This window comes from Lutjanus erythropterus, chromosome 18 (assembly GCF_056507025.1).
Source record: "Lutjanus erythropterus isolate fLutEry1 chromosome 18, fLutEry1.hap2, whole genome shotgun sequence".
NCBI lineage: Eukaryota > Metazoa > Chordata > Actinopteri > Lutjaniformes > Lutjanidae > Lutjanus > Lutjanus erythropterus.
In genome coordinates, this window is record NC_139334.1 from 27,260,631 (window position 1) to 27,284,765 (window position 24,135).

At 38.2% G+C, this 24,135-nt stretch overlaps 1 protein-coding gene across 1 annotated transcript in view; it reads right to left on the bottom strand.

Annotated features, from left to right (window-relative positions):
• Positions 1 to 24,135, bottom strand: part of slc4a11 (solute carrier family 4 member 11) — a 141,164-nt gene that overhangs the window by 43,486 nt on the left and 73,543 nt on the right. Inside the window, exons 6-7 of the mRNA XM_084742073.1 lie at positions 11,903 to 11,984; positions 9,657 to 9,780 (exon numbers count right to left, since the gene is read on the bottom strand). Of these exons, the coding sequence (XP_084598199.1) occupies positions 9,657 to 9,780; positions 11,903 to 11,984 (206 nt within the window). The remainder of the gene's footprint in view (positions 1 to 9,656; positions 9,781 to 11,902; positions 11,985 to 24,135) is intronic.

The following is a 24,135-nucleotide window of genomic DNA, read 5'->3' on the forward strand; positions in this document are numbered from 1 at the left end:
ATGAAACAATCAATGGCTTGTCTTGTTAAATCTGTGTTATATTGACTAATATTATTACACCTTACAGATATGGGGAACTTAATAATAAACTTAATAAATAAACATTGTGATGAATAATATTATTGTCATTTCAAGACCGCTATAAGCCACTGATATAATGATAATGTAAAACTGTAATAATGCAACTACTACACCCTTTTTGAAGAGCAAAGAACTTTCTATTGTTATAAATACTTTTTCCGTTCATTTGGATTAGGTGGTTTGAAAAGATGTTTGCATCTTAGTTTTATCATGTTATTCTGACACGATGTTGGCTAAAATATTTGCGACTTTCTTAATGTGAGCAAACACGCATGTAAACACGTGCAATATCAAGGTTTGTGTCATACTGATGAATATTCACTCTTCTTTTAGCTCTGTTTTTGGTCTCCACCAACTCCTGAAGGAAATATCTTACTGTTTAGCTGCTTAGTGTCCCACACTCGTCACCAGCAAATCAATAACTTTGTCTTTGGTGCGAGGCAAGCGGCACACAGTGTGTTTCAGAATATTTTCAGAGAATACAGCTTGCAGGAAATGGCACTACTTAGACTGAACTAAGTAATGCAGTGGGCCTGAGAACCAAAACAATAAGCTGAAAGATACTGTAAAGCTCTGACGAGCTGAGGATTTGCACAGCCAAGTTCTAATTCTCTGTGAGTTTGTTTCTCTGATTGACCTTTTTCACATTACAAAAGTCTGCAATTTTATTCATACTGCAGTACGCATTATACAATGAAATATACTTGGCATTCACACCTCCACTGTGCATTTTTGTCACCAATAAAAAACACAATAAAAAACACCTAAACACTGCAGCAGCCGCAAGTTTGGAGGGGTGAACATGATGAATGAGCAGAACAGAGCAAGTGTTGGGAGTAATCTAGACAGAAGATTTGGAGAAACACAAACCATGATTGAATACCTGCTGTTGATGACACATTAAACATCACCGGTTAAAACTAATACTCTGAGTAGTTTTTGAGAAGAATACTTTGTAGTTTTACTGAAGTAGTCATATAACACCAGTAGTTTTACTTATAGTAATCATTTTTCACACCACTGGTAATGCATAACATGCCAAAATAGATAGATAGATTTGTCTACTGCCAAAACTATATTTCTTTTTTTTTTTTAAGAATTACATCCATTGCATAAATGTCTTTATTTGTCAAGATATTTAAGTGGGTTAAGCCAAAAAGCAAATTTTATCGTAATGGTAAATGTAAAGTTATAGTCAACTTATGTATGCTCTCAATTCAATGCCAATAAAATGATTTTGCAATATAAAAGCAATTGCAACTAAACTGTTCCGCAGCTGCAAAACATCTTTTACAAAATGCACCATAACATTAAATATAGATTAAAACAGATTTAAATCTGGACTTGTACATCTAAACATTACTACCACAAAGGTGGGTTGGGTAGGTGGCAGGTTTGGAGCTGGGTGTTTTGTGGGAGCTTTTGTCGATAATCCCACATCTGTTACAAATAATGCTGTCACAAGTCACAGAGTGATGGTAATAACGTCCTGGCAGGCTCTGAGACAGCGTGGTGCCAGGGAAGCCTTGTTAGCCAGGTGGTGATGATACCAACATAGCCGGGCTCAGTGCGCACAGCAGCAGCTGCAGCAAACAGAATAACTAAAGCCTTTAAGCTTTTTCACAGTGGTAACTGAATTTTAACCAGAGCTGAAAGAGCTGAGACAAAGCATGTTGATTAATCTGAAGGCTCTCTTTCTGCGCGAAGGGACGGGGTTGTCTACCCTCGGTCAGACTATACGTTTCAGCTTTAAAGGCATTAGCCATCAAAAATCTCACTCATGAGTATCCAAGACATACCCTCTGTCTGCCCTGAACAGTTTGTAGCTTGAGTTTTGGAGGACAGCAGCAATTGTCAGCTTACATTTACAGCAGATACAGTTTATTACAGTGGAGAGACAGATAAAAACAAAGCTAGTTTAGAGCTACGCTAGAAGCTCTGTGAGACTTTGTGCTCTGAGCTAAATGCCTTTCCTCTGTAAAGATAGTTAAATAGACAGAATGCTTCTAAATGGGAGAACATACGACTGCTAGTTAGCCTGAGTCCTTTATGGAGTACAAACTGTTGAGGGTACATGGTTTGTATATACTGTGATTTTCTTTATGTACCTTTTGTATATATGCAGCCTAGATATATAAATCTGTGTATATATTTAATATGAAATTAGCCCTGGGCAATAAAAAAATAGTGATACGTATTAGCAACAGACAAAGGAAAATGTTCAATAAAATGTTAAATAGCTTGACATAAATGCACTGAATGCAAACTGCCCTGAAAGCACATAATAAATTACTGCCTGGCTCATAAACAACCAATCATATCCTCTGATAACGGAGCATGCAAAACAAAGAGCCAATCACTGAGGAGTGTTTTTTTGTTTTTAATCTCCTAAGTCTATTACCTGTGTGCGTTTGACAAATAAAGTGCATTAATTCAAAGTAAGGTAGTGAAATTCGAAATGAAGTGGTTCAATTCAACTTTTTTTCTTTGGGTCTTATGCAAATTAAAAGCTACTTGATGTGCAGATCTATCTGTTTCAATTCTAGTTCTAGATATTTTTTTGGATCCAGCACACTCTCATGTTAGCTTACACCCTTTGGGTATCATCATGTCTGGACAAAATTTCATGGCAGTCCATCCGATAACTGTTCAGACATTTCACCATCATTGGCATCTATAGAGTCAGGAGAAAATGTATCGCAGTGTCCATAGAAACAAGTTTTAGAGTTATGAGGAGGTGATTTTGAGACACAGAAGTAGCTTATTTAGCTGTGTTGAAAATATTGAACATATGGATTTACGCCGGAGGAATGAATTATGCTGCAGATGCCGTCTTGATTTGTTTTCCAGTGACCCTGAATCTCCATTGTTGCTGCTGTGAATCCAAGTTAACTGCAGCTGTCGTCCTTTATAAAAGAGGGAGCTCCACACATTTCAGAGCCACTGTTTCACTCCAAGTATTTCCTACTCAAAAGATAGCTGCTCATTGTGGGATTTATTTAAGTTTTGAAGGTCGCTTGTTTGATTAACCAGGCCGACTGGGAAAAGTGAGTGGGTGCAGAAAGTGAGTAACAATGTGCCATCCGTGTCAAATACTGAGGGCAGCTGGCCTAGCAAAGAGCTAGAGGAGTTTCTTTGAGGGCCAACAGTACATGAATGTGTTGACAGGCGCTTTCAGGTATGTGTTTAACTGAGTGAATGAAAAACAGAGCGTTTTTGGAGAAAGGTCATGTCTGTTCAGCACATTCAGGCTGGGTAAAGAAACGGAGGAGAAAAAAAAAGCCACAAATGCTGTAAAGCTCTCTAAATGGCGGGTGATGGAAATGGTCCACCCTTACAAACGCTAGATTACATACATTTGCCAACCAAAGGAATTCCTATTATCATTATCATCATGCCCCTTCAAAGATTTTTTCTTGCAGAAGCAGTCACCATCAAGGATAATTGAGACATAATAGTGCTTTATGTTTACTTGGGGCTTAGATTAATGTCTCGGAGAATGCCATTAGTGGTTGTGATTGCTGCCTGGAAGACTGGCAAGGAGGGCGCTGGAAGCACTGCGGAGGGCACAAACACAAAGGAGGGCTTATGGGAAAAAAAAGAGATAGAAACCAAACAAACAAACAAACAGAAAACATGATGCAGCTCGCTGAGGCATCGCTGATTGTGAGGGTGGTGATGGTGAACATGGTGTGCTTGAGGGGGGATATGACAATACACTCTGAGAAATAAGGGTTCCAAAGCGTTCTTCCTGAATGGTTGAGTTACTGCCAAGAACAGTTTGCTTCTGAAGAACCCTGTTTGGATAAAGAGTTCTTCAACAACTGTTGAAATTCTTGAATAACTCTTTCATCAAAAGATCTTTGTACTAATATAAAAATAAATTATATATATATATATATATATATATATATATATATATATATATATATATATATATATATATATGTAAAGCATTCTCAGCAGAACCCCCTGGGTGGGTTCTACATAAAACTTGGAATACCTAAGGGTTCTTGATGGAACTACCAGGGTGGATTCTACATAAAACACTTGGAATATGAAAAGGTTCCCTGTGGAACCCCCCAAGTGTGTTGTAGATAAAACCCCTGGAATATAAAAGGGTTCTTGGTAGACCCCCCTGGTTGGGTTCAAGATAAACCCTTGGAATATATAAGAGTTCTCAATAGAACTACCAGAATGGGTTCTACATAAAACATTTGGGATATATGGAGGTTCCCAGTACAACAAGTGTGTTCTAGATAAAACCCCTTTGAATATAAAAGGGTTTTTTGTAGAATCCCCTTGGTAGGTTCTAGAGAAAGTCCTTGGAGTATAAAACGGTTATCAATAGAACTACCAGAATGGGTTCTACATAAAACATTTGGGATATACAGAGGTTCCCAGTACAACCCCGAGTGTGGTCTAGATAAAACCCTTTGAATATAAAAAGTTTCTCACTAGAATCCCCTTGTTAGGTTCTAGAGAAAGCCCTTGGAATATAAAAGGGTTCTCAGGAGAATCTTGTGGTGGGTTTTAGATAACCCTGTGGGAATATAAAATGGTTCTAGGTAGAACCCCCTAGGTGGGTTCTTCATAGCACCCTTAAAAGATGAATTGGTTCTGGATTGAAACCCCAGAGAGGGTTCTGGGTGGAACCATTACACTACAGAAGGATCTTCTGTAGAACCTCTCATAGTGGGTTCTGGATGAAACCAGATGGTTCTAGGTACAACCCTTCATGTTGGGTTCTAGACAGAACTCTGTGAAAGGGTTCCAAGAGGAGCCTTTATTAAAGGTTTAACCAAGAACCAAAAAGGGTAGAAGCTGAAAAACCTTTATGGTTCTAGTCAGCACTTGTACCTCTCAGAGTGTCAGACATCCCTCTCCTGTCAGCAGAGAGGAGGTTAAGGGTTTGAGGGGGTTTCTATGTGAAGAGGGGCAACAATCAGAGCCATCTGATGACAGGAAGGTGATGTGTGTCTGCTCATGTACTCTGTGTGTGTGTGTGTGTGTGTGTGTGTGTGTGTGTGTGTGTGTGTGTGTGTGTGTGTGTGTGTGTGTGTGCGCTGAAAGCTCAGGATGAGGCAGTGAAGGACAGGAGGGTTGAGTGGTTTGATGGGAAGCAGAAAGAGTTCATGTTTTGATGGGAGGGAAGCGTATTACAGGATCTGTGGCGCTCTCCATTGGCTACAGCGAGCTCTTCAGAGCTGAAGAAAACAGCAATCCTGCACACAACAGTGACCCGAAAGGTTCAGCCCGCAGGACACTCGTGCCCACGCAAGATACTGAGAGGCCCTTGGACTGAATTCAGTTCAACAGACATTTGGCAGCTTTGTGATTATATCATTCGCATCAGTGAACTGAAATTTAAAATCCTAAAAAAAAAAATGCCTGCCTGTTTTTACATTTTATGGGAAAAAAAGTCACATTTTCACACCTTTTCAAGCACTTTTAAAGCTTTTCCAGCATCTTACAGCTGTGGTACATTACATATTTATATGCACAAACCGAAGTTGATTATTTCACTTCTTCATCACATTAATCTAGAAGTTATTATATTCTGTGACAGCAAGGAGGGGTGACATATTTCATTGGGCTGAACCAGTATAAAACAATCACTATCACTATTCATACACATAGTTATGAATTATGAAAGTAATGCAATTACAATTTCAAGCCATTTCAAACACTTTATCCAAAAACAGAGCACTTTTCAAGCACCCATAGGAACCCCGTGTTTTCATAATAATAATGATACAAAATAAACAAACATCAGAGTGGAAATCTTATTTTAAACCTATAGCTGCAGCCCTTGTGGTTTGATTAGCGTGGCGCACAACTAAGAGCTAATTTGTGTTTTGAGTCTGTTTTACTTTGATTTACAGAAAACAATTTCTGAGCTGTCACTGTCACAACAGGATCTCGTTTTAACTGTAACATATTGTTTTGTCTTCTCGCAGCAAGAAACACAACCTGGTGAAAAAATCTCTTAGAACCAATGTGACCATTTTGGGGTAAAAATAAGAAATGATGATCCAGCTTTAATTTTGTTAACAAAAATGTTCATGATAAATCTTTGGTGACGCCATTTCATTTCATGACTAAATTGTAGTGTGAATGAAAAAGTAGTAACAATCAACAATCATCCTGAGGAGCAAAGCAAGATAAAATAGTTGCTCTGTTTGGATGAACAACCAAGACAGAGCAACTAGAGACACGCTGTCCTGCAGTGTCTGCTAAGGTAAACATTATTTATTAGAGCCTGATCAATAAGGGATTTATAAAACCGACTGACAATTTAAGAGGAGTAATAAATCACTGATTACTAATATGGTAGGTGATATAGTGAATTTTTGAGCTATGTGGATTGTGCATCAGTTTCGCATCAACATGATTTTACAAAATAAAATAAATAGCTAAATAAACATCAGTACTTTTCATAATCAGTCAATTTACAACTAACTATGTTAACACTGCCAGTCAATTAGGGGCAGGTTATAAAGTAAAACGCATAGCTTCTCAGCATTTACACCTGCATCGACACCTGTCCTCATAAATGTTCCCTGTTGTGCTGAATCTAAATCACCGCAAGCCTCATTTTATGCATTATATGTTCTATAAACACAGTTTGTATATTGGTACATATCAGAGAACCTATAGGCCTACGCAGACGCCGATATATTTTTAATCGGCCCACATCAGGCCTCTTTAAATTATGCATATTGACTGACTCAATAACTTGTGTATATATGTTAATTCTGTTGGTATAGTTCAAAGTACTTTGTGGAACCAGGGTGCATTAGAGATCAGCTTGCCTCGGTCCGTTAACATGTTGTTAAATTTTATGGAGCCGAGCTCAGGGTCAACATCTACACCTAAAAGACTATTAATGATTTCTTATGGCTCATAAATAGACACCAACTCATTCAGTGAGCATTTAACATAAGTAGGTATTAATTTTAGCACGGCGTAAAGTGAGTGACTGCCTCAACAACACAGTTTACACATTTTTTAACTGCTGATTTATGAAATCAGAGTAAAAAGTCCCACTGAGGGAAACATGATGCCGACTTTAGCAGAAGACCTTGTCTCATAACAAATAATGATGCAAGGCATTCATTTTCATGATATGAAAGTCTGTGTTGGTTACATATGCTGTGTGCAAGGTGTGCCAAATTCTCAGTGGAATTTTTACAGTCAGGAGATATATCTTCCAGCAAAATCTATAACAGGATCATGAAACTGAGAAAATTATCAGTAAGCAATTTTCAGTATGTGACTAAGATTAAAACTTAATTTAAAATTCTAGTCAAAATTAACATGGTGGTGATCCTCATTCATGGTATAGTTTCATCCAGAACTGAGCTTCACTTTTCAGAAAACCAAACTTAATTGGACTCATGACAGGTGGCTGACTGTAACTGAATTTGCAAGAGCAGACTAATTAAGAAAAAGTTTTTGCTGTTGAATTGAACATGCATTTCCTTTTAAATACAGTAGCTGAAAGCAGAGCAGGAGGATATGCAAATGATCAATTACTTGTGCTATAGCAGTGGGATGCATAAACTGATCAAATGGTAAAGAAGATTTCACTCATACACCTGCAGCCAACACAACTTAAAGGGTAACTTTGGTGTTTTCCAACCTGGACCCTACTTGCCATGTTTTTGTGTGTACATGACTTTGAAATTAGTCCAGTACTGAGTGAAACCGCTGCAGCCATGAGCAGTGGAACAGGTTCCAATGTAATCCTTATCGGCAACTGTCAACCATCAAAGTACGTCCATTGAAAGTGTTTGTTTTGCCACTGACAGGCTCAGATTGTTACTCTCATGGTGTGTTTAAATAGAGAGTGAATAATTTTTTTTTTTGCATGAGTAGATTACATCCAAAGTTAATGTAAAGACACGACTCAATGAGAAATTGAAAAAGCACGAACATGCAAAAAAATACACGCATTTGCACAAGTTGAAAGTATCAAACTTGAGTGAAAGATTTGCGACTATCACAGGGCTTTTTGTCGAGTGTTGTGTGGAGAGGACCGGGGCGGAGCAGAGACACACAGCTGACAGACGGCTGCTGAGAGCAGAGTCACACTGTGGATTCCTTCACTGGCAGGAAAGAAGCTCAGAGTTTATGTTTCAGACTTTAGGGATTAAACCTGTTCTCAACCTGTCTGTGCAGCGACACACGGAGGAGCCAATTTTGTGACTGTTTTCTGTACGCTAATTAGTCTCTGTGTCCATGGTGACCGCTGACTGGAGGGGTAATGTATTTTAAAGTTACTTTGTAAAAGTACTGAGGAGGGGCAAGGAAGAGAGACAGGAGAAACAAAACACAGAAATCCAGCTTCCTGTCAGAGGCTGGCCTGCTACTGGCTGGTGTTTGCTAGCTGTTAGCATGTTACTCATTACCTAATAGAATGAATATGAATATGAATAAACAAACTCACACAAGTAATGCAAATAACTACAAATGTTCCCAAAATGATCAGGCGATCAAACTCATTCTTTTGGTTTAAACGCATTATACTTATATAAATGTCTGAAAACATTATGGAAAGGGTTGCTACAGAGACATTTTGTTAAAGAGTACTGAAACTGAAACTGCTGTTTTATTGACCCTGCTAAACCCACCAGACTCCATTACAGAATTTCATCATCGTGAAGCCACTTTATTCATACTCGACAGACACAAAATAAAACTCCTGTAAAACATCTTGGCTCGTCTTTACAGTTCCAACTGTCACCGACTCTAGTTGGGTCAATATAAACCTTTAATTTGCTGAGTTATATGTGAAAATTCTATTCTGTTTTCTTGTCACTGCTTTTCTGATGGCCGACTTCTCTCTTGCTCTTCTTCTGATATTTTCATGTCAAACTCGGCAAATTAAAGCTTTTTATTAATTAAACCAGAGGCGGTGATTGTTGGAACACTACAAAAAGACGAGCCAAGGTGGTTGTAGTTGAGGTTTATTTTGTTTCAGTCAAGTTTGAATGTGTTTTCCAATGATAAAATGACTGTTTCTGTAAATGGAGTCCGGTGGCTTTGACATAAGTGATATTTACGGTTAAACAAAATGGATCTTACTCTTCAAAAAAATGTCTGTCTCTGGTGGGATCCTTTCCATAAAATTGTCAGACACTTGGAATAACAATCTGAGCCTGTCAGTGGCAAAAATAAGCACTTTTAGCGGTACTTTGATGGCTCACAATTGCCCATAACAGCCCATTTTGTGGCTGATGGCTGCAGGGGCCTCACTTAAAACGGAATTCAAATTTTAAAATTCAAAAAATGGATTCAAAAATTGTCCCCATTTGTCACTTAGACAGAAAAAGATAAAAAAAAAAAAAAAAAAAAAAATCAGCAGCAAAAATGAAAGAAAAATCTCTTCACAGGACATTATCAATGAAGCGAGCCAAACTACAGTAAAATATATAAAGAACAGAAGAAAACACAACATTAATGAACGAATTCCGAACAAAAACAAGCTGGTCTGTGAATGCCTCAGCAATCCAGCAAAGTCAGATAAATCCCACGTATCATTTCCTCCCTCTGGGGGTGGCAGCAGTTACCATTTTGAGCGGGGCCAGTATCAGGATGACATAGCGGACCTCGCAGCAGTTCTCCCCCCAGTTTTGCGGCCTCTCCAGGCGGGAGATGCACACGTGACGTCTCTGGAGATGCTTCACGTTGCAGCTGGAGCGGAGAGGGAGAAGGAGGAGGTTTTATAAATGTCAACGCCTCACCTCACCAGCAGCGCCCTTCATTTCCATAGATTAACCTCTCTTTCTCTGCAGCAACAGGTAGACACACTATTCAGATGTGCTGCGTGAGCCTGTTGTCACTTGCACATACATAAACACACGCACACACACTCACACACACTCACACAGCCACGCACAGATGAATGTTTGTGTACATATGCAAACATACTGCAGACATTTGCACATAAATTCCTATAGTTCTGTCAGTTGGATTTAAATGTAGAGCTGCAACAGTTACTCAATTAATAGATTATTTAGATGCAAAAAACATATTTTAATGGCCAACTGTTCTGATAACATTTGCTGGTTCCAGCTTCTTAACTGTGAGGATTTACAGATTTTCTTTGTCATTAATGATCGTAAATGAAGAGTCTTTGGACTGTTTGTTGGACCAAAGAAGCAATTGGAAGACGTCACCTTGGGTTCTGGAATATTGCAATTTTCACAATTTTTTGACATTCTACAGAATTAATTATTAATTATTAATTATAAATAGTATAGTACTGTGTAAATTAGGTATGATAATACTGTACAAATGCAGTCCAAATATATTGATATTGGAAATCATATTCTCTCCTTCCTTTTATTTATTTTTTTTTTTAAATACTTCTGTGTATTTGTAAAATTGTGGCAGTGTAGCTGTCTTTAATTTTAATTTTACAAGGTTCTTTCATCCCATCTTTGCATTTCTGTTATGTTAATTTATATTTCCGCACTTCTGTTTTATTACATGCACAAATAAAGAACTGTATTAAAAATCATGAAAATAATTTTTAGATTAATTGGTAATGAAAATAATTGTTAGCTGCAGGCCTATTTAAATGTATTTTACACAAGATTCAAGTAGTACATTATGGAAAACATGATCATTTATCTCCAAATTTGAAGGGTTGGTTTTAATTTTTTAGGTAAACTGAAAGATAAAGTGTTGATTTAGAAGATTATTTCTTATTAAAATCTACAAGTTCTCCAAATTAAATGACAAAAAAGTGTTTTCTGACCTGACAAAACTATTGGCAGTATGAAATTATTTGTGTGTAATTGAACAAACCGTTACAAGTTGCTGCTGAAAAATAAATCTCTTTCATGATGAGATGATGCTGTGGTTGATGTCTGGTTAGTTTTAGGGAAACATCGTGGTTTGGGTTAAAATGGTGACTTTGTTGAGGTTTGCGGACCTTTGTCATCGTGGTTACAATAATAAACACGTGGTTGAGGTTTGGGAACAATTGTGGTCATGCTTTAAAAAAAGACACCCACACACACAATGTTGAGTGTTGGTATGAAACAGGAGACAAGCTGCAGTCTCACGTGTTGAACTCCAGTGTTTCGATGAGACATCTGTTCACCTCGGCCTCGTCCTTATGCAGTCTTAGTCACTCTATAACAACATCACCTGACCTCCTGTCATAACAGTACATTGTTAGCCCATGAAAACTTGATGCTGGAGACGAATGGGTTTTTATAGGACGGTTGCAATAAATTATTGTAGTTGTACATTGTTTTGTGATTGTGCTTTTTATTAATGTTTGATGAACATTTTACTCATTTTATGCATAAAGTCTTGTTGTTATTTGCCTCATCTTTATTTTAAGTTCAGGCTCTACAACACAGCACAGCTGATTAATTTACTTTGAATTTTAATTGCTTAGTTTATCCTTAAGGTTTTATTATGTTACTAATTTTTAACTGTTAGAATTTTCTATTGCTACTTTTTCTACATTTCTTATTTAGCATTGTTCTGTATTTCTTTATTTATTTGAGCTTATGTTTATTTTTTATTCAGCTGCATTGCAAATTATGTTTCTACCTCAGTGTATTTCTTAATCAAAATAAATGTTGATCAAGAAAAAAGTGCAGCAAGATATACCACTGAGCTACCACTGATATTTTTTTCCATCACTACATTGATGTTTTTTTTGTTTGTTTTTTTAGATTGCCTGCTTTGTTTTAACTTTACAATAAATACAAAAGAGACAAAGACTGAAAAATCAGTCAATCAGTCAATTTCAACTCTACACCTCACACACACAAACACACACATTAAGTCTTACAGGATGCAAAGCCAGGACTGCTGGTACTGGACCCCGGTGGCGGTGGCTGTCACCCCCTGGATCGTCTCCGACAGCAGGTGGACTGTGGGGGAGAAGGTCAGAGGTCAAACACAAGTTAACTGAGATCAACCTCAAGCACACACACACTCTATCGATCCTAAAATGTATATTACATGTCCACTACCAGATTTAAAAGAGCCTTAAATGCCTAAATCTAAATTATTTATGTATTTAAAAATAAAACCTGGCTCTGATTTTTATTATCTGGCCTAATGGTGTCAGCCAAATTCCTAAAATGTTCAATAAAAATCTGGAGCCATATCTGCTGTGCCAAGGCTCTCAATATGATGTCTACATCAGAAGTATCTAACAAGCTCGCCTTCTGCTTTGGACGCTGATGCCAGTCTGCACTGTGTGCAAACACACCACGACACGCTAATAACGATGTCCATCCAACCCCAGACAACACCAACGCTCATGTTCGCAGATTAAAAAAAAAAAAAAACACATTTCATTATGTTGCCATGTTTACACGGTACAAATCATTAAAAATGGGCAACTGGGGGCACCACTGGAACCAGCTCGCTGCTTCCTAATAAGAGGAATCTCCCTTCCGACTTCTCATGCTGAGAGTGATGAATAATAGTGTTTTGGGGGATATTCTTCCAGCAGCCCCGACTATCCCAAACCCCTCAATAAGATTCAGCGTGCTTTGGCGTGCAACATCCTCTTCAACTCATCAGCACTGAGCAAATTACAGGGTGGAAATGTTTTGTATCGTAAGCAGCAGGGACGATCATTTCCATATCATCCTGATTTTCCCTGCCAGTGGTTTCTCCCTTTTTCTTTCAGTCTGTCTTTGTCTTTCTCTCCATCACTCTCCCTTTCTCTCTCTCTGCCATGCCGTCTCATCAATAAAGTATCCTCCATTCATGCCAGAAAATGATGGGCGTCACCATGACAACAGTATCACAGTGCTCAAGGAGTGAGGGAGAGAGTCAGGAAGGGGGGGGGGCAGACAAGAGAGACAGAGAAATAAGAGAGAGCATGTAGATAAAGAGTAAGAGGGGAAGAACGGATGAAAAGGAGCCTGTAGAGGAAGAGAATGACGAGGAGGAAAAAGAGGATGGCATGCGGGGTGGAAGAGGGAGAGACGAAGACAGAAAAAATAAAAAAAAGGAGAGAGGGCAAGGAGGAGGAGACATGCAGAGAAAGAGAATCAAACTCAGAGAGGGGAAAATGCAAGCAAGAGAAACAGGGGCAAAGAAGGACCAAGGGAATGAAAGAAAAAAAAAATCACAAAAACAACAGAACGTGACAAACAAGACGGAAAATGAGAGTGAGACAAGATGAAAAGAAGAGTGGGGAGACAGAGGGAGGGAGGAAGGGACAGAGGAGTGAAGGAGGTGGACTGGGATTCAATTCAATTAATAGCAGTAAGCCTGACAGCCATGTAATAATCAAAAACCATCCAATTTCTCATTGACGTCAGGGAGGAGAAGAGGGGAGAGACAGAACGAGAGATGCAAACAGAACAAAAGAAAGATTAAAAGATAAAGAGAGGAGGGAAAGACGAGGGAAAAGGAGGAGACAGAGGTTACAGGAGAGCAAAGTAAAGACAGTGAGAGAGAGGTAGACAACGTGTGTAGAGGGGGGTATCCGTGGTCTTTCATACCAACAGACTGGGTGGCCGACGTGAGACCAAGTGAGAGAAGATAACGGCTAACACCGCTAGCCGCAAGCCTTCATATTACAATCGCTTCAATGTTTCTTTTACTGACAAACGCCTTTTCTAAGTGAGAATGATTATTTCAGTGGTGAGAGTAGTTCAACAGCCAGAGCAAGGCATGAAAACTGACTCAGTGTTTAGGGTTAAATGTCACTATACTAAAAGTGGGAAGCTTCTCCCAACAGCATGATATTAGCTTCTAATCAAGCACTTAGTCATAAACTCACTGTCCTTGCACTCACTATGGCCATGCAGCACCCGCCGTCTCTGCTTCATTATTATTTTGGTGCATTTTGGTGCATTTATTTAAATAGCCCCTCCAGACATGTTTAAGACAAATAAAAATTCTCTGCTTGGTATAATAATTTGTGTCTGCTATGTTTTGTTTTCCACAAAGACTTGAATTGCCTTGTTAAAAATTAAAACAGCGTCAACTCCACTAAAACCCAAACTCTATGAATATGCTAATATTATTCATTTCAAAAGTTAAACCACCGAAGGCAAGATGTTTCCATCATCTTGTGCGCAGGCGGTTTGCATACTGGACCACGATTGGCACGATTTTGTGTGCAAGTGACTAATGAGAGCAACAATCTGACATTTTTCTAGTACTGAGCGAGACTGCTGCAACCAGCAACCACAAAACAGGCTGCAGCGTAAACCTTAAGGCCCCAACACATTATCAGCGGGAAAAAAGCTTTGAGCTGGCTGTCCCATTGTTTTCCTATGGAGAGAGCGGTGGCGCCCGACTAAGTGGTTTACCCTCAGCATGCAGCAGATCTGCGTGCTGACCGCTACGCTCAAAGTTCAAATTACCTCAACTTTGACCTCATTTGCCACTGACCTTTCAAAATGCAACCAATGAGGTAACAGCTGCATGTGATGACGCAGGCAGAAGAGACCACAGATGTTTGGACAGAAGCAGAGGAGAGAGAATGATGGTCGAGTCTTGAAGGGAACCCAGGACCCACGGATGATCTTGCGAGTGTGATCATGTTAACGTTTGTGCATCGTCATAATGAAGGAACAACCGTGAGAGTTTAACAAATCAAGGGTTCCCTTCCAGACAGGACCGAAGAAAAGTGTCTCAGGGTTCCCAAAACTCTGTAACGACATTAAAACCAGATTCCGATCTCACTCGTAAACGTAATGCCTGGTGAAACGTGAACAGTCAGGCCGGACTATGAGATTTGTGAATCATATAGTTTATGAACTTAGCTACATCCAGAGCTAAATGTAGCTCAGCTGTTTATATACCAGGCAGACAGGACGTGGCAGTTGTAGCGCTGTGCTTTGCCTCTCTGCGTCCTACGTCATAGTGAGTCCAGGACAAATTTCTTATCATGTGAAGGCTCCTTCACAGCCGATTAACCCTTCCTAAGTCCCACTCCCTTTGGAGCCTCGGTTAACTTTCTCCTCTCCTGCTTCCTGTGCTTAGATGAGCTATGTGTTCGGCTGGTTTATGCTGAACAGAAACTCATTTTAAAGATGTTTAAAATAATTTGCCGGGGGACCAGCAAAAGCAACATATATATAGTCACTTTTTCTAATTTTGTTAATGATAGCAAAACTAACTAACTAATCTAGATCATTTGTTAGCTGAGTTTAGGAGGTTCCGCTGGGTGCTGAACTCAATTTTCACTGAAGCACAGAGCAAAAAGGGGTGGGACTTAGGAGGGGGTCAAAGCACGGCCACTAAAAGTGCTTGTTTTTTCCACTGATAGGCCCAGATTTTTATTCTCACTGCCTGAGTAAGATCCTTTGTATTCAACCAAAAACAGAAATTTTATCACCTTAAAACACACACATTTCAAACTCGACAGAAACAAAACAAAACTCACCAAACACATCTTTGGCTTTCCACTTTTCCAAAAATCGCCAATTCTAGGGAGGCGTTTAGAACTCACTACTGTAAACTTTACCAGAACGTGGGATGGTCTTTTCTCAGCGATAGAAGGGAAAGACATGGCTTCTGTTTTGTCTGTAAGTCAGTGCCACACTTTTAAAACACAAATTAATTTTTCATCAAACATGCTCACAGGAATTTACATCCATTAAAACTCCTTAGATCAGCACTGAGCTTGGTAAAGTAGCTTATATAGTTTTCTTGCACCAAATAAATAAAAGAAACTACACGAGGTATTGAAGTTGGACAGTTATGTGTCAGTAGATCATTTTAAGTGTCTGCTGGATGATATGGTTGTTGTGCAGTGTTCTTGCTCTGGTTGATTATAGACATGGTTGCTGTTTATTGGTTTTAATTAACTTCCTACATTGTATTGTCTTTAGTGTTTCTGTATATTGTTTTTGGCAGACTTGATTGTTATTTATTTGTCATTTTCCTTTTTCATAACTTTTATTCATTTATATATAGGTAATTCTTTCAAACATGTCTGCTAGGTGTTTGTTTTATTTGACTTTTTCATCATTTTATTGTACTTACTGATGTTGTTATTATCATGTATTGTATATCCTTTCAGCCCTTATGAAAGTGAATTCTGGGCTTTGCTGTGAAAGAGCTTAGTGCTCAGTCAGTGTTCCCTGAATTAACAATGCTTGATGATGATGATGATGATGATGATGATGATGATGATATACTTTTAATTCTGTGTTAGATGTAATATTCTGTCTCCACACCAACTGTCTCTGTTTTTTACCGACTGTCTCTCTGATGTAAAACCTCCTCTTGCTCTTCTCCTGATATTTTCACATCAAGCTCAGTCAATTAGGGTTTTATTTTATTTCTCTCAAGTTTGAATGAAAAGTCTTTTACGATGATAAAATGACTGTGTCTGTAAATGGAGTGTGGTGGAGAACGATAAATCAGCTGATTCTAGGTTAACAAAGAGGATCTTCCTCTAAAAAAAGGTCTGTCTCTGTAGCGATCTCTTCCATAATACTTAGATTAACAATCTGAGCCTGTCAGTGACAAAAACAAGCACTTTTTTTAGACATACATATGTTTTGTGGCTGATGGCTGCAGTGATCTTGCTCAATACTGGACCAATTTCAAAAATGACTGTCCCCATTAGGCAGAAAAACAGGAAAATAGAGACCAAGTTTCTCTTTAAACTCATAGTGTAGGTGAGCACAGAGACACTTTTCACCTTTAGAAGAAGAATGTGGAAACAACCTTCTGGTGTGAAAACTACACCATTCTGCACAGTGAAGGTCAAACATCCGAGTGAAGTAAAAATGAGAAAAATACCCTTTAAAGTAAATATTTAAGTCAATGGAAAGCTCAATCTGGTGTGACAGCATCTTTCTTTACGTTTACGTCCACATGCCAGCACTGTTACCTCCACTGCCGCAGTCTCCTTTGTCACTGGTCAGGATCATGGGTAGGACATTGGATAACACTGTATCTTACATCACTGGCGGAGGTGAATCAACCTGACTTGGATGTCAGGGAAGAGGGAGTGTGAGAGTAAGGTCGCTGATTTGATCAAGTGGGAGACTAATTAAGACATGCACCTTTGATATTTGTCAGTTATGTGAAGATTTCTACATGGTTTCGTCAGCTTTTGGTATGCAAACACCACTGTTTCCACACACAGAGAGGGAAAAAAAAATCACAGATGCTCACACGCACCATATCAAATGTGACAAACTTCAATGGAAAGTGATGAAAAAATGTGAGGAAGGCAAGACTGGATGGCTGGATTGCCCCCTTTGATCTTCTGGGGTTTCTTGGTGAATTCTTTAACTGAATTATCCACACGGTTTGGTTGGAGGGGGGAAAAACAGATTGCAATTTCTGTAAATCACACGAGGATAATGCAGTCTGTCACAAATAAGGGAGAGACGAATCAATAAATATGCTAAACCAGTCAGAAAAATAAAAAAAATAGTCACGTTAATATTTCTTCTGGCTGTCGTGCCAGTCTAAAATCAGCAGCAGAAAATCTACAAAAACACAAACACAGAGTATCATGTTTTCTCCGTATGTGTGCGAAAGGGCACGTGTCCTTTTGACAAGGAGACCCCTTACATTATGCTCAGGGGTGACCTCAATAAAACCTGCTGATCTTATGCTGCCTTAAAGATTAACTGCGGTCTCAACCACTGGTAGACCTGCCAGTGAACACACACACACACACACACACACACACACACACACACACACACACACACACACACACTCATAAACACACACATGCATGACGGGAAGTGATTGGTTTCCTTCAAAGTGTGTGTGTGTTGTGGAGGGCACTTTGATGGAGGTGATTAAAACACAGCAGGGCTCCATACAGCGGTGGCAGATGAAACACTTACTGTATATTGGGTATCCATCATAGCCAATCAACACGCAGGACACAGATGCTATGATATCACATGGTGATGATGAGAGGGCCACTAGGACTGGGTCAATGCTGAAACCTTGTTATCTAGAGAGGTTGTCGAATCTAATCTTCTGCTCGCTTTCATAAAAAACAAATTACATTAATGGTAAATAAACCAACGTCCCGCATGGACATAATGTCAAAGTCAAGTACTACATATGTGACGGGTTAAAGTCCAATTATATAACCAGTTTGAAAAACAAATTACTTGAATATAAAACGTTCAAAACATTTGAGTAACACTTTAAAATAACAAGCACTAATAAATGGTAAATTGATAGTTAATTAAACTTTAGTTAATACTTATTTCACTGTTGACAAATAATGAAAGTATTAGTTATATTTACTGTTTATTAGTAATATATTCATTGTTTTATCATTAGTGTGTGTACTGTGATATACACATCTTAGCTGATATGACACGAGTAGTATTTGTATTGTATCTGTAGATATTACTAACTGTAAACCATCACTGTAAAATTGTATTTAAAAACTGCTAATAACTAAAAAAGGTTAGTGTCTGGGCCATCTTAAAAATATAATTTGACTGAATTTGAATAACAGATAAGTTGAGGTAATTTTATAATGATTCAAAACAAATAAACTTTTCTAACAAACCTCATATCGATTCAGTTCAATTTGACGGTGCTTTCATTGTTGTGACTTATCTTAAAGTGTATATAAAAAGAAGGGTCTCAGTAGAGTTTTAACTCTCACACAATGCATGCTGGGAAGTCTGCTAATATGCTGCTCACGTTTCTTTAGAAACTTAATTTGATGAGTTGATTGAACTCTTGATCGAACTATACACTAATTTAACTCATCATTTCAATTCAAAAGACTTCAAGTTAGAAGAAGTTGTTTTCATAAATTTGGAAAGCAAATACTGGAAATTTTACATTTAATTAACTTATAAATTCAACTTATCTATTTATATTAAGTTAGTGAAAAAAGATTAGTTGATTCCACTAAATTCCTTTATGACTTTTTTTTTTTTTTTTTAGTGTTTAAAAAAATCATTACATAGAGAGTGTTTGTAATACCAGACACTAGTTTGTAAACCATCTATAAACATTATTTGGATGTCTATTATAAAGTTGCAACTGATGATCATGATAACTTACCTAATTACATATATGCATGTTACTTTACATACATGAATTTAGATAACTAACATATATATATGTACATTTGATGAGTTGTGTATAGACATTGTTTTGATGGCTATTATTAAGTTGCAGCTGATGATTATTTTACCTTATGTGCATAACTTACGTATCTAACATAGTTCATTTAACCCAAAGCATGAACTTTTTCTAAACTTACCAGAGTAGTTTTGTTTCCTAATCCTAAGGAAATAGTTTTGTTGCCTAAACCTACACAAGTTTTCTGCTTTTATTTGACGAGCTGGAAGTGAGAACGCGTTGTTTATTAAAATTATTTCGATGACTATTGCAAAGTTGCCACTGATATTTATAAAAGTTTACAATTACTTAATAAATGGTTTATAAGGCACACAAAAATATCTGAATGTTGTTAAAAGCAAAATAACAATTAATGTTTAAAGTTTAATTATCAACTTATCATTTATCAATGATTGCTATTATAATGTGTTACCCACAGACCAGCGTTTTTTGCTTTTTTTTTTCCACAGGACATTACAAAAAGAACTAATAACATTATTGGACAATGAGTCGCCTGGACGGAGAGAGGGCGTTGATTTGAGGGGCAGCTCAAGAGGCATCGATATCTGTGACACGGGAGGGATTGCTGGTGTCTGTAATCATTTGATGACTCAATGGATCGACCCAGTCCCGAGCGTGGCGAGGGGAACACAAACGGCATACTGATGGTGATTGGTACAGAAGCAAACCACTGATTGCAGCCTCATGGTGGCTGATGCTGACATTTTCATCCAATTAGCACAGCTTACCGTCATCAAAGAAAACGAAACTTTGAGACTTGTCTGCATGTGGAAAGAAAGGAGGGAGAAAAACCAAGGGGAGAAACCAGAGAGTCAGTTCAGTCACCTTTTCTGATCAACAGGCGAGCAGTTTCTTAAATTTTACACAAACAAAGAAAAAGACACTCATATACACACTCTGCAGCCACACACACACACGCATGCACACACACTCATTGAGACACACTTTCTGGTTAACAGGCACGCACATAAATATCTCTGCTGAACAGAAGCTTCATTTCCTGCCCTCCTTTACCTCATGCATATTAAATATCATTTTCCAGAGAAAATCCCTCAATGTCTGGTCTTTGTTGGGCACAGAGAGATCTTATCTTGATTACCGTCTACAGGCTATTACCAAAAATTGGATTTTATCACTGATAGCAGTTATGTGTTCAGCAAGTGCAAAGAAACCCAAAGACGTCGATGAAGACATCAAGATGAAAAAATGACATGTATGGCCACCATTTTTCATGTGGTAAAGAGCCTGAATTAATGGTTCCAATTTAGTATTCCGATCATTCCTGCAGCATGTTACAGAGAGATTTTCACAGTGAAAAGTCATGCCGCAGGCCTGGAAAAGATGTATTATTACAACAGAGGAATAGTCGGCTGATTCAAAAATACACAGCACTTTCCAGTTGAACAGAGTTAATTATATCCAGAGTATTTACAGTACCTCCTGCAGAAAATAAACATGTATCTGCACAAAGCATGTTGTTTAGAAATACAGAAATACAGATAAGTAATAATCATCCTGCTTTAACAGATGTTTTTTTTTTATTTATTTATTATACATCTTGTATGGAATTTCAAGGGCGTGAGGGTCATGAAACTTGCAGACTGTTGTGTCCATTTTTTGCAGTTAAATCTTTTCTTATGACAGTTTTGAACAAATATGGGCATCCTGTTTTAAAGGGACAGTTCACCCTCCAAATAAAAAATGCATATACTTGTCCTAAGTGTAGTGCTATTTATCCATCTAGATTGTTTGGGTTTGAGTTGCCAAGTTTTGGAGATGCTGGGTGTATCACAGCGCAGACGGATATGTGCATCTACTCACAGCTGCGAGGCTCAAGCTTGTGACAGCGTGGGATGAAAACATTACCAAAGTCCTCCTCAGCACCACTGCACTAACTAGTGCGGTGCCACAGCTGTCAGGTGCAGCTCGGCAAAAAGTAGAGCCTGAATGATACCGGATTTTTGGAGCCAAAGCTGATACTGGGGTTGGGGTTGGAGTAAAAAATATCTTAATTTATAAATGATCCCTCAAATGTGGTTATTAAAGACTTGAGACAAATATATGTAATAAAGGCCGGATATTTTTTTAACAATTAACTTTATTGATGAAAATTACATCAGGGCACTGAAACAGTAAACTTTCACTGATGTTTTTAATAATCATAAACAACTTGAATTAGAAAACACACACATATGCTATAAAATATATATATATATGTTAAACCGAAACAAACAAAACAAACAAACAAAAAACATTAACCTACAAGCAGAGCAGCTGCTGCTGCTGCTAGCACTGCTAATGTTACCCACAGACCTGTTAGGTCTGAAAAGGTGACGAGTTTAGTGAGTCACTGTCATGTTTTGTAGGATTATGTGCAATGTTCGTACTGCACGGTGCAAAGTGGCACGCATTTCATCGGCATTTAAAATACAATTTAGCGATTGCAGACTGTGATTTATGGTTTTAAATGGCTCCTAATACACAGTATTTTTTCAGACAGTGTTTAACACGATCAATTAATAAATCGTGCTCAATGAGTGTTTTCTTAGTGTTAGACTAGTCAACTCGTCTGACTTAAATTTTGCGTTTAATCGACAGAGAAACTAATCACCAGGAACATCCCTGGTACTGATACTCCAGTGCCAGCTACACTTTCTGGCTCTCTTTTCCTGCTAAAAAGCGAGTTGAGACACACACCGCTGCAGTGGCATCATTGCCTCACCTGCTCTCACTTACTCACCGTGCTGTGTTCTTCTCGTATGATATCTTTTTAAAATAAAAGTAAAAAATTTTATGCTCTGAACATGAGTCAGTTTTTCCCCATGGTACTGAAAATGGTATTGAGTAGTGCTATTTTTCAAGGTGCTGCATCCTACATGAAACTGATGTTGATATTGAAACTGATGATCCTACATGAAACAAGGTCTGTTGATAATTTTGAGTAAATGGGTCATGATTTCTGGAACGAGACACTGCTGTTTTTCAAATCTGCAACTCAAACCAAAACTATCTAGATGTATAAATACCATTACAGGTAAGGAGACATATGTAATTTTCTCTGTCTTGGGGTGAACTGTCCTTTTAACAGATGTCCATGTTTTTTTAATTAATTAATTAATTAATTAATTAATTAAACATGTGGGATTTCAAAGGCCTAAGGTTCATGAAACTCACTGTATCGCTGTGTGCATATTTTTGCTGTTACATCTTTTGGTAGCATTTTAAAACAAAACACAGTTTTCATACATCAGTGTGAGCTCACTATTGGGCGAGACCCAGCTACTGTTTACTACTAATTAATTGCTAATTAATTGCTAATGAGTTACTAATATTCATAACTCTGTAAGCTCAGTAAGCAATGAGATCTGAGGTCTTAACATAAATCGTACAGACAAATGTGAGCTCACTATGTGCTATGTGCTTTTTATCTAATGTTGTAACAGCTTATTACCGATTGATTTATAAAGTGTTTGTAGCCTAGTTAATAACCTGACACTGGTTAGAACTTTTGCTTTACAGCAAGAAGGTTGGAATCCAGGTTCTGTCTGTGTGGAGTTTGCATGTTCTCCTTGTGCCCTGTGTGGATTTCTTCTGGGTTTCCCCAATCATCAAAATCATGTATATTAGGTCAACTCTCCACTCAGGTCCCCTGACCAAAGTGGGTTAAATGCAGAGACTGCATAATTATACGTTGTATGATTGTATATGTCACAATTAAGCTGACCTTTACCTTTACATTCAATTATAAATCATTTATAAATCTTCTATAAGGCTGGTCTTATTGTAAAGTGGTACCCATCTTGTCTTAAGACCATTTTGATCACATATGAGCATCTCGTTTTAAGAGAGAAGCCTAGCCCTCACCTTTGCAGCTTTAAAATTATGAATATGCGACTGTTTTTCTGTTTGATTTGAGCTGGCAAATGAAAAAAAAATGAAAAGAATAACACAGGAGGATTATGCAAATCGAGGCGAAGTGGAGAGCCGGCGAGATCGATCAAAGGTGACAGCAATTTAGGGAGAAATTATGGTACAGTCATCACAAATAGGGCACACAATCAGCAGAGCACACAGCACAGAGCACTGTAGCTGTGAACAGCATTGCAGAGGAAGAGAGGAAAATACAATTATACAATACATCATTAGTCAAAATATTAACAATTAGTCATTGTGTGACAGCTGCTCATCACTAATGTAAGCACTGTCATCATCTTCAGCATCCTATAATCATTTATTGGTTCCAATACTTGGACTATCTTTAAAGATGGAGTGTTATTTTCAATCAATAGAAGCAGGTTTAGTGTTTATAGTAGTGGCTGGAGTAATATTATTATCAATGCATTGCATCATCAGCAATGCTGCTCGTTACTCCTCTGCACAATGTGTGTATTGTGCTCCATCACCGAATCCCGAGAGAGAAGTGAACAAAAACACAGCACAAGTTGGCCTCTAAAAATCGACTCCTCGGTACAAGTTGGAGCAGGACTAATTATCTCTGTGGGCTTTCATCTTTTTCATTTCTGTAATTCTCTGTTCTTTCTGTGCCTGTTATAATCTCGCCCTGTTCTCTTTATCTCACAGCTGTACAGTATTACACTCCAAATGAGCTGGTCCGCTCGCCAGCCGTATCACCCCGCTGTGGCAGAGTGAACGTAGATACGGCAGAAATTAATACCTGAAGAGATATGTCCCGTTGATAACATACTTACGTGCAATATGAATGTATTCCCCCGGGAAGAGCCTTTGTTCCTCCCCCGGAGATATTTTTCCCCCCACTCATGCGGTGACATGAGTGTTTCGCGTGTGAATGTTCGTGATTTTAATTTAGGGATCCTACATGCAACGTGGGGATTCTGACTCGGAGTAACTCTGAGTTACTGCAAAGCAAGATACTGAAGAGAAGGATTTCAAAATGAGAAATCCACCTTTTGAAGTGGTGCATATTCTTATTAAATA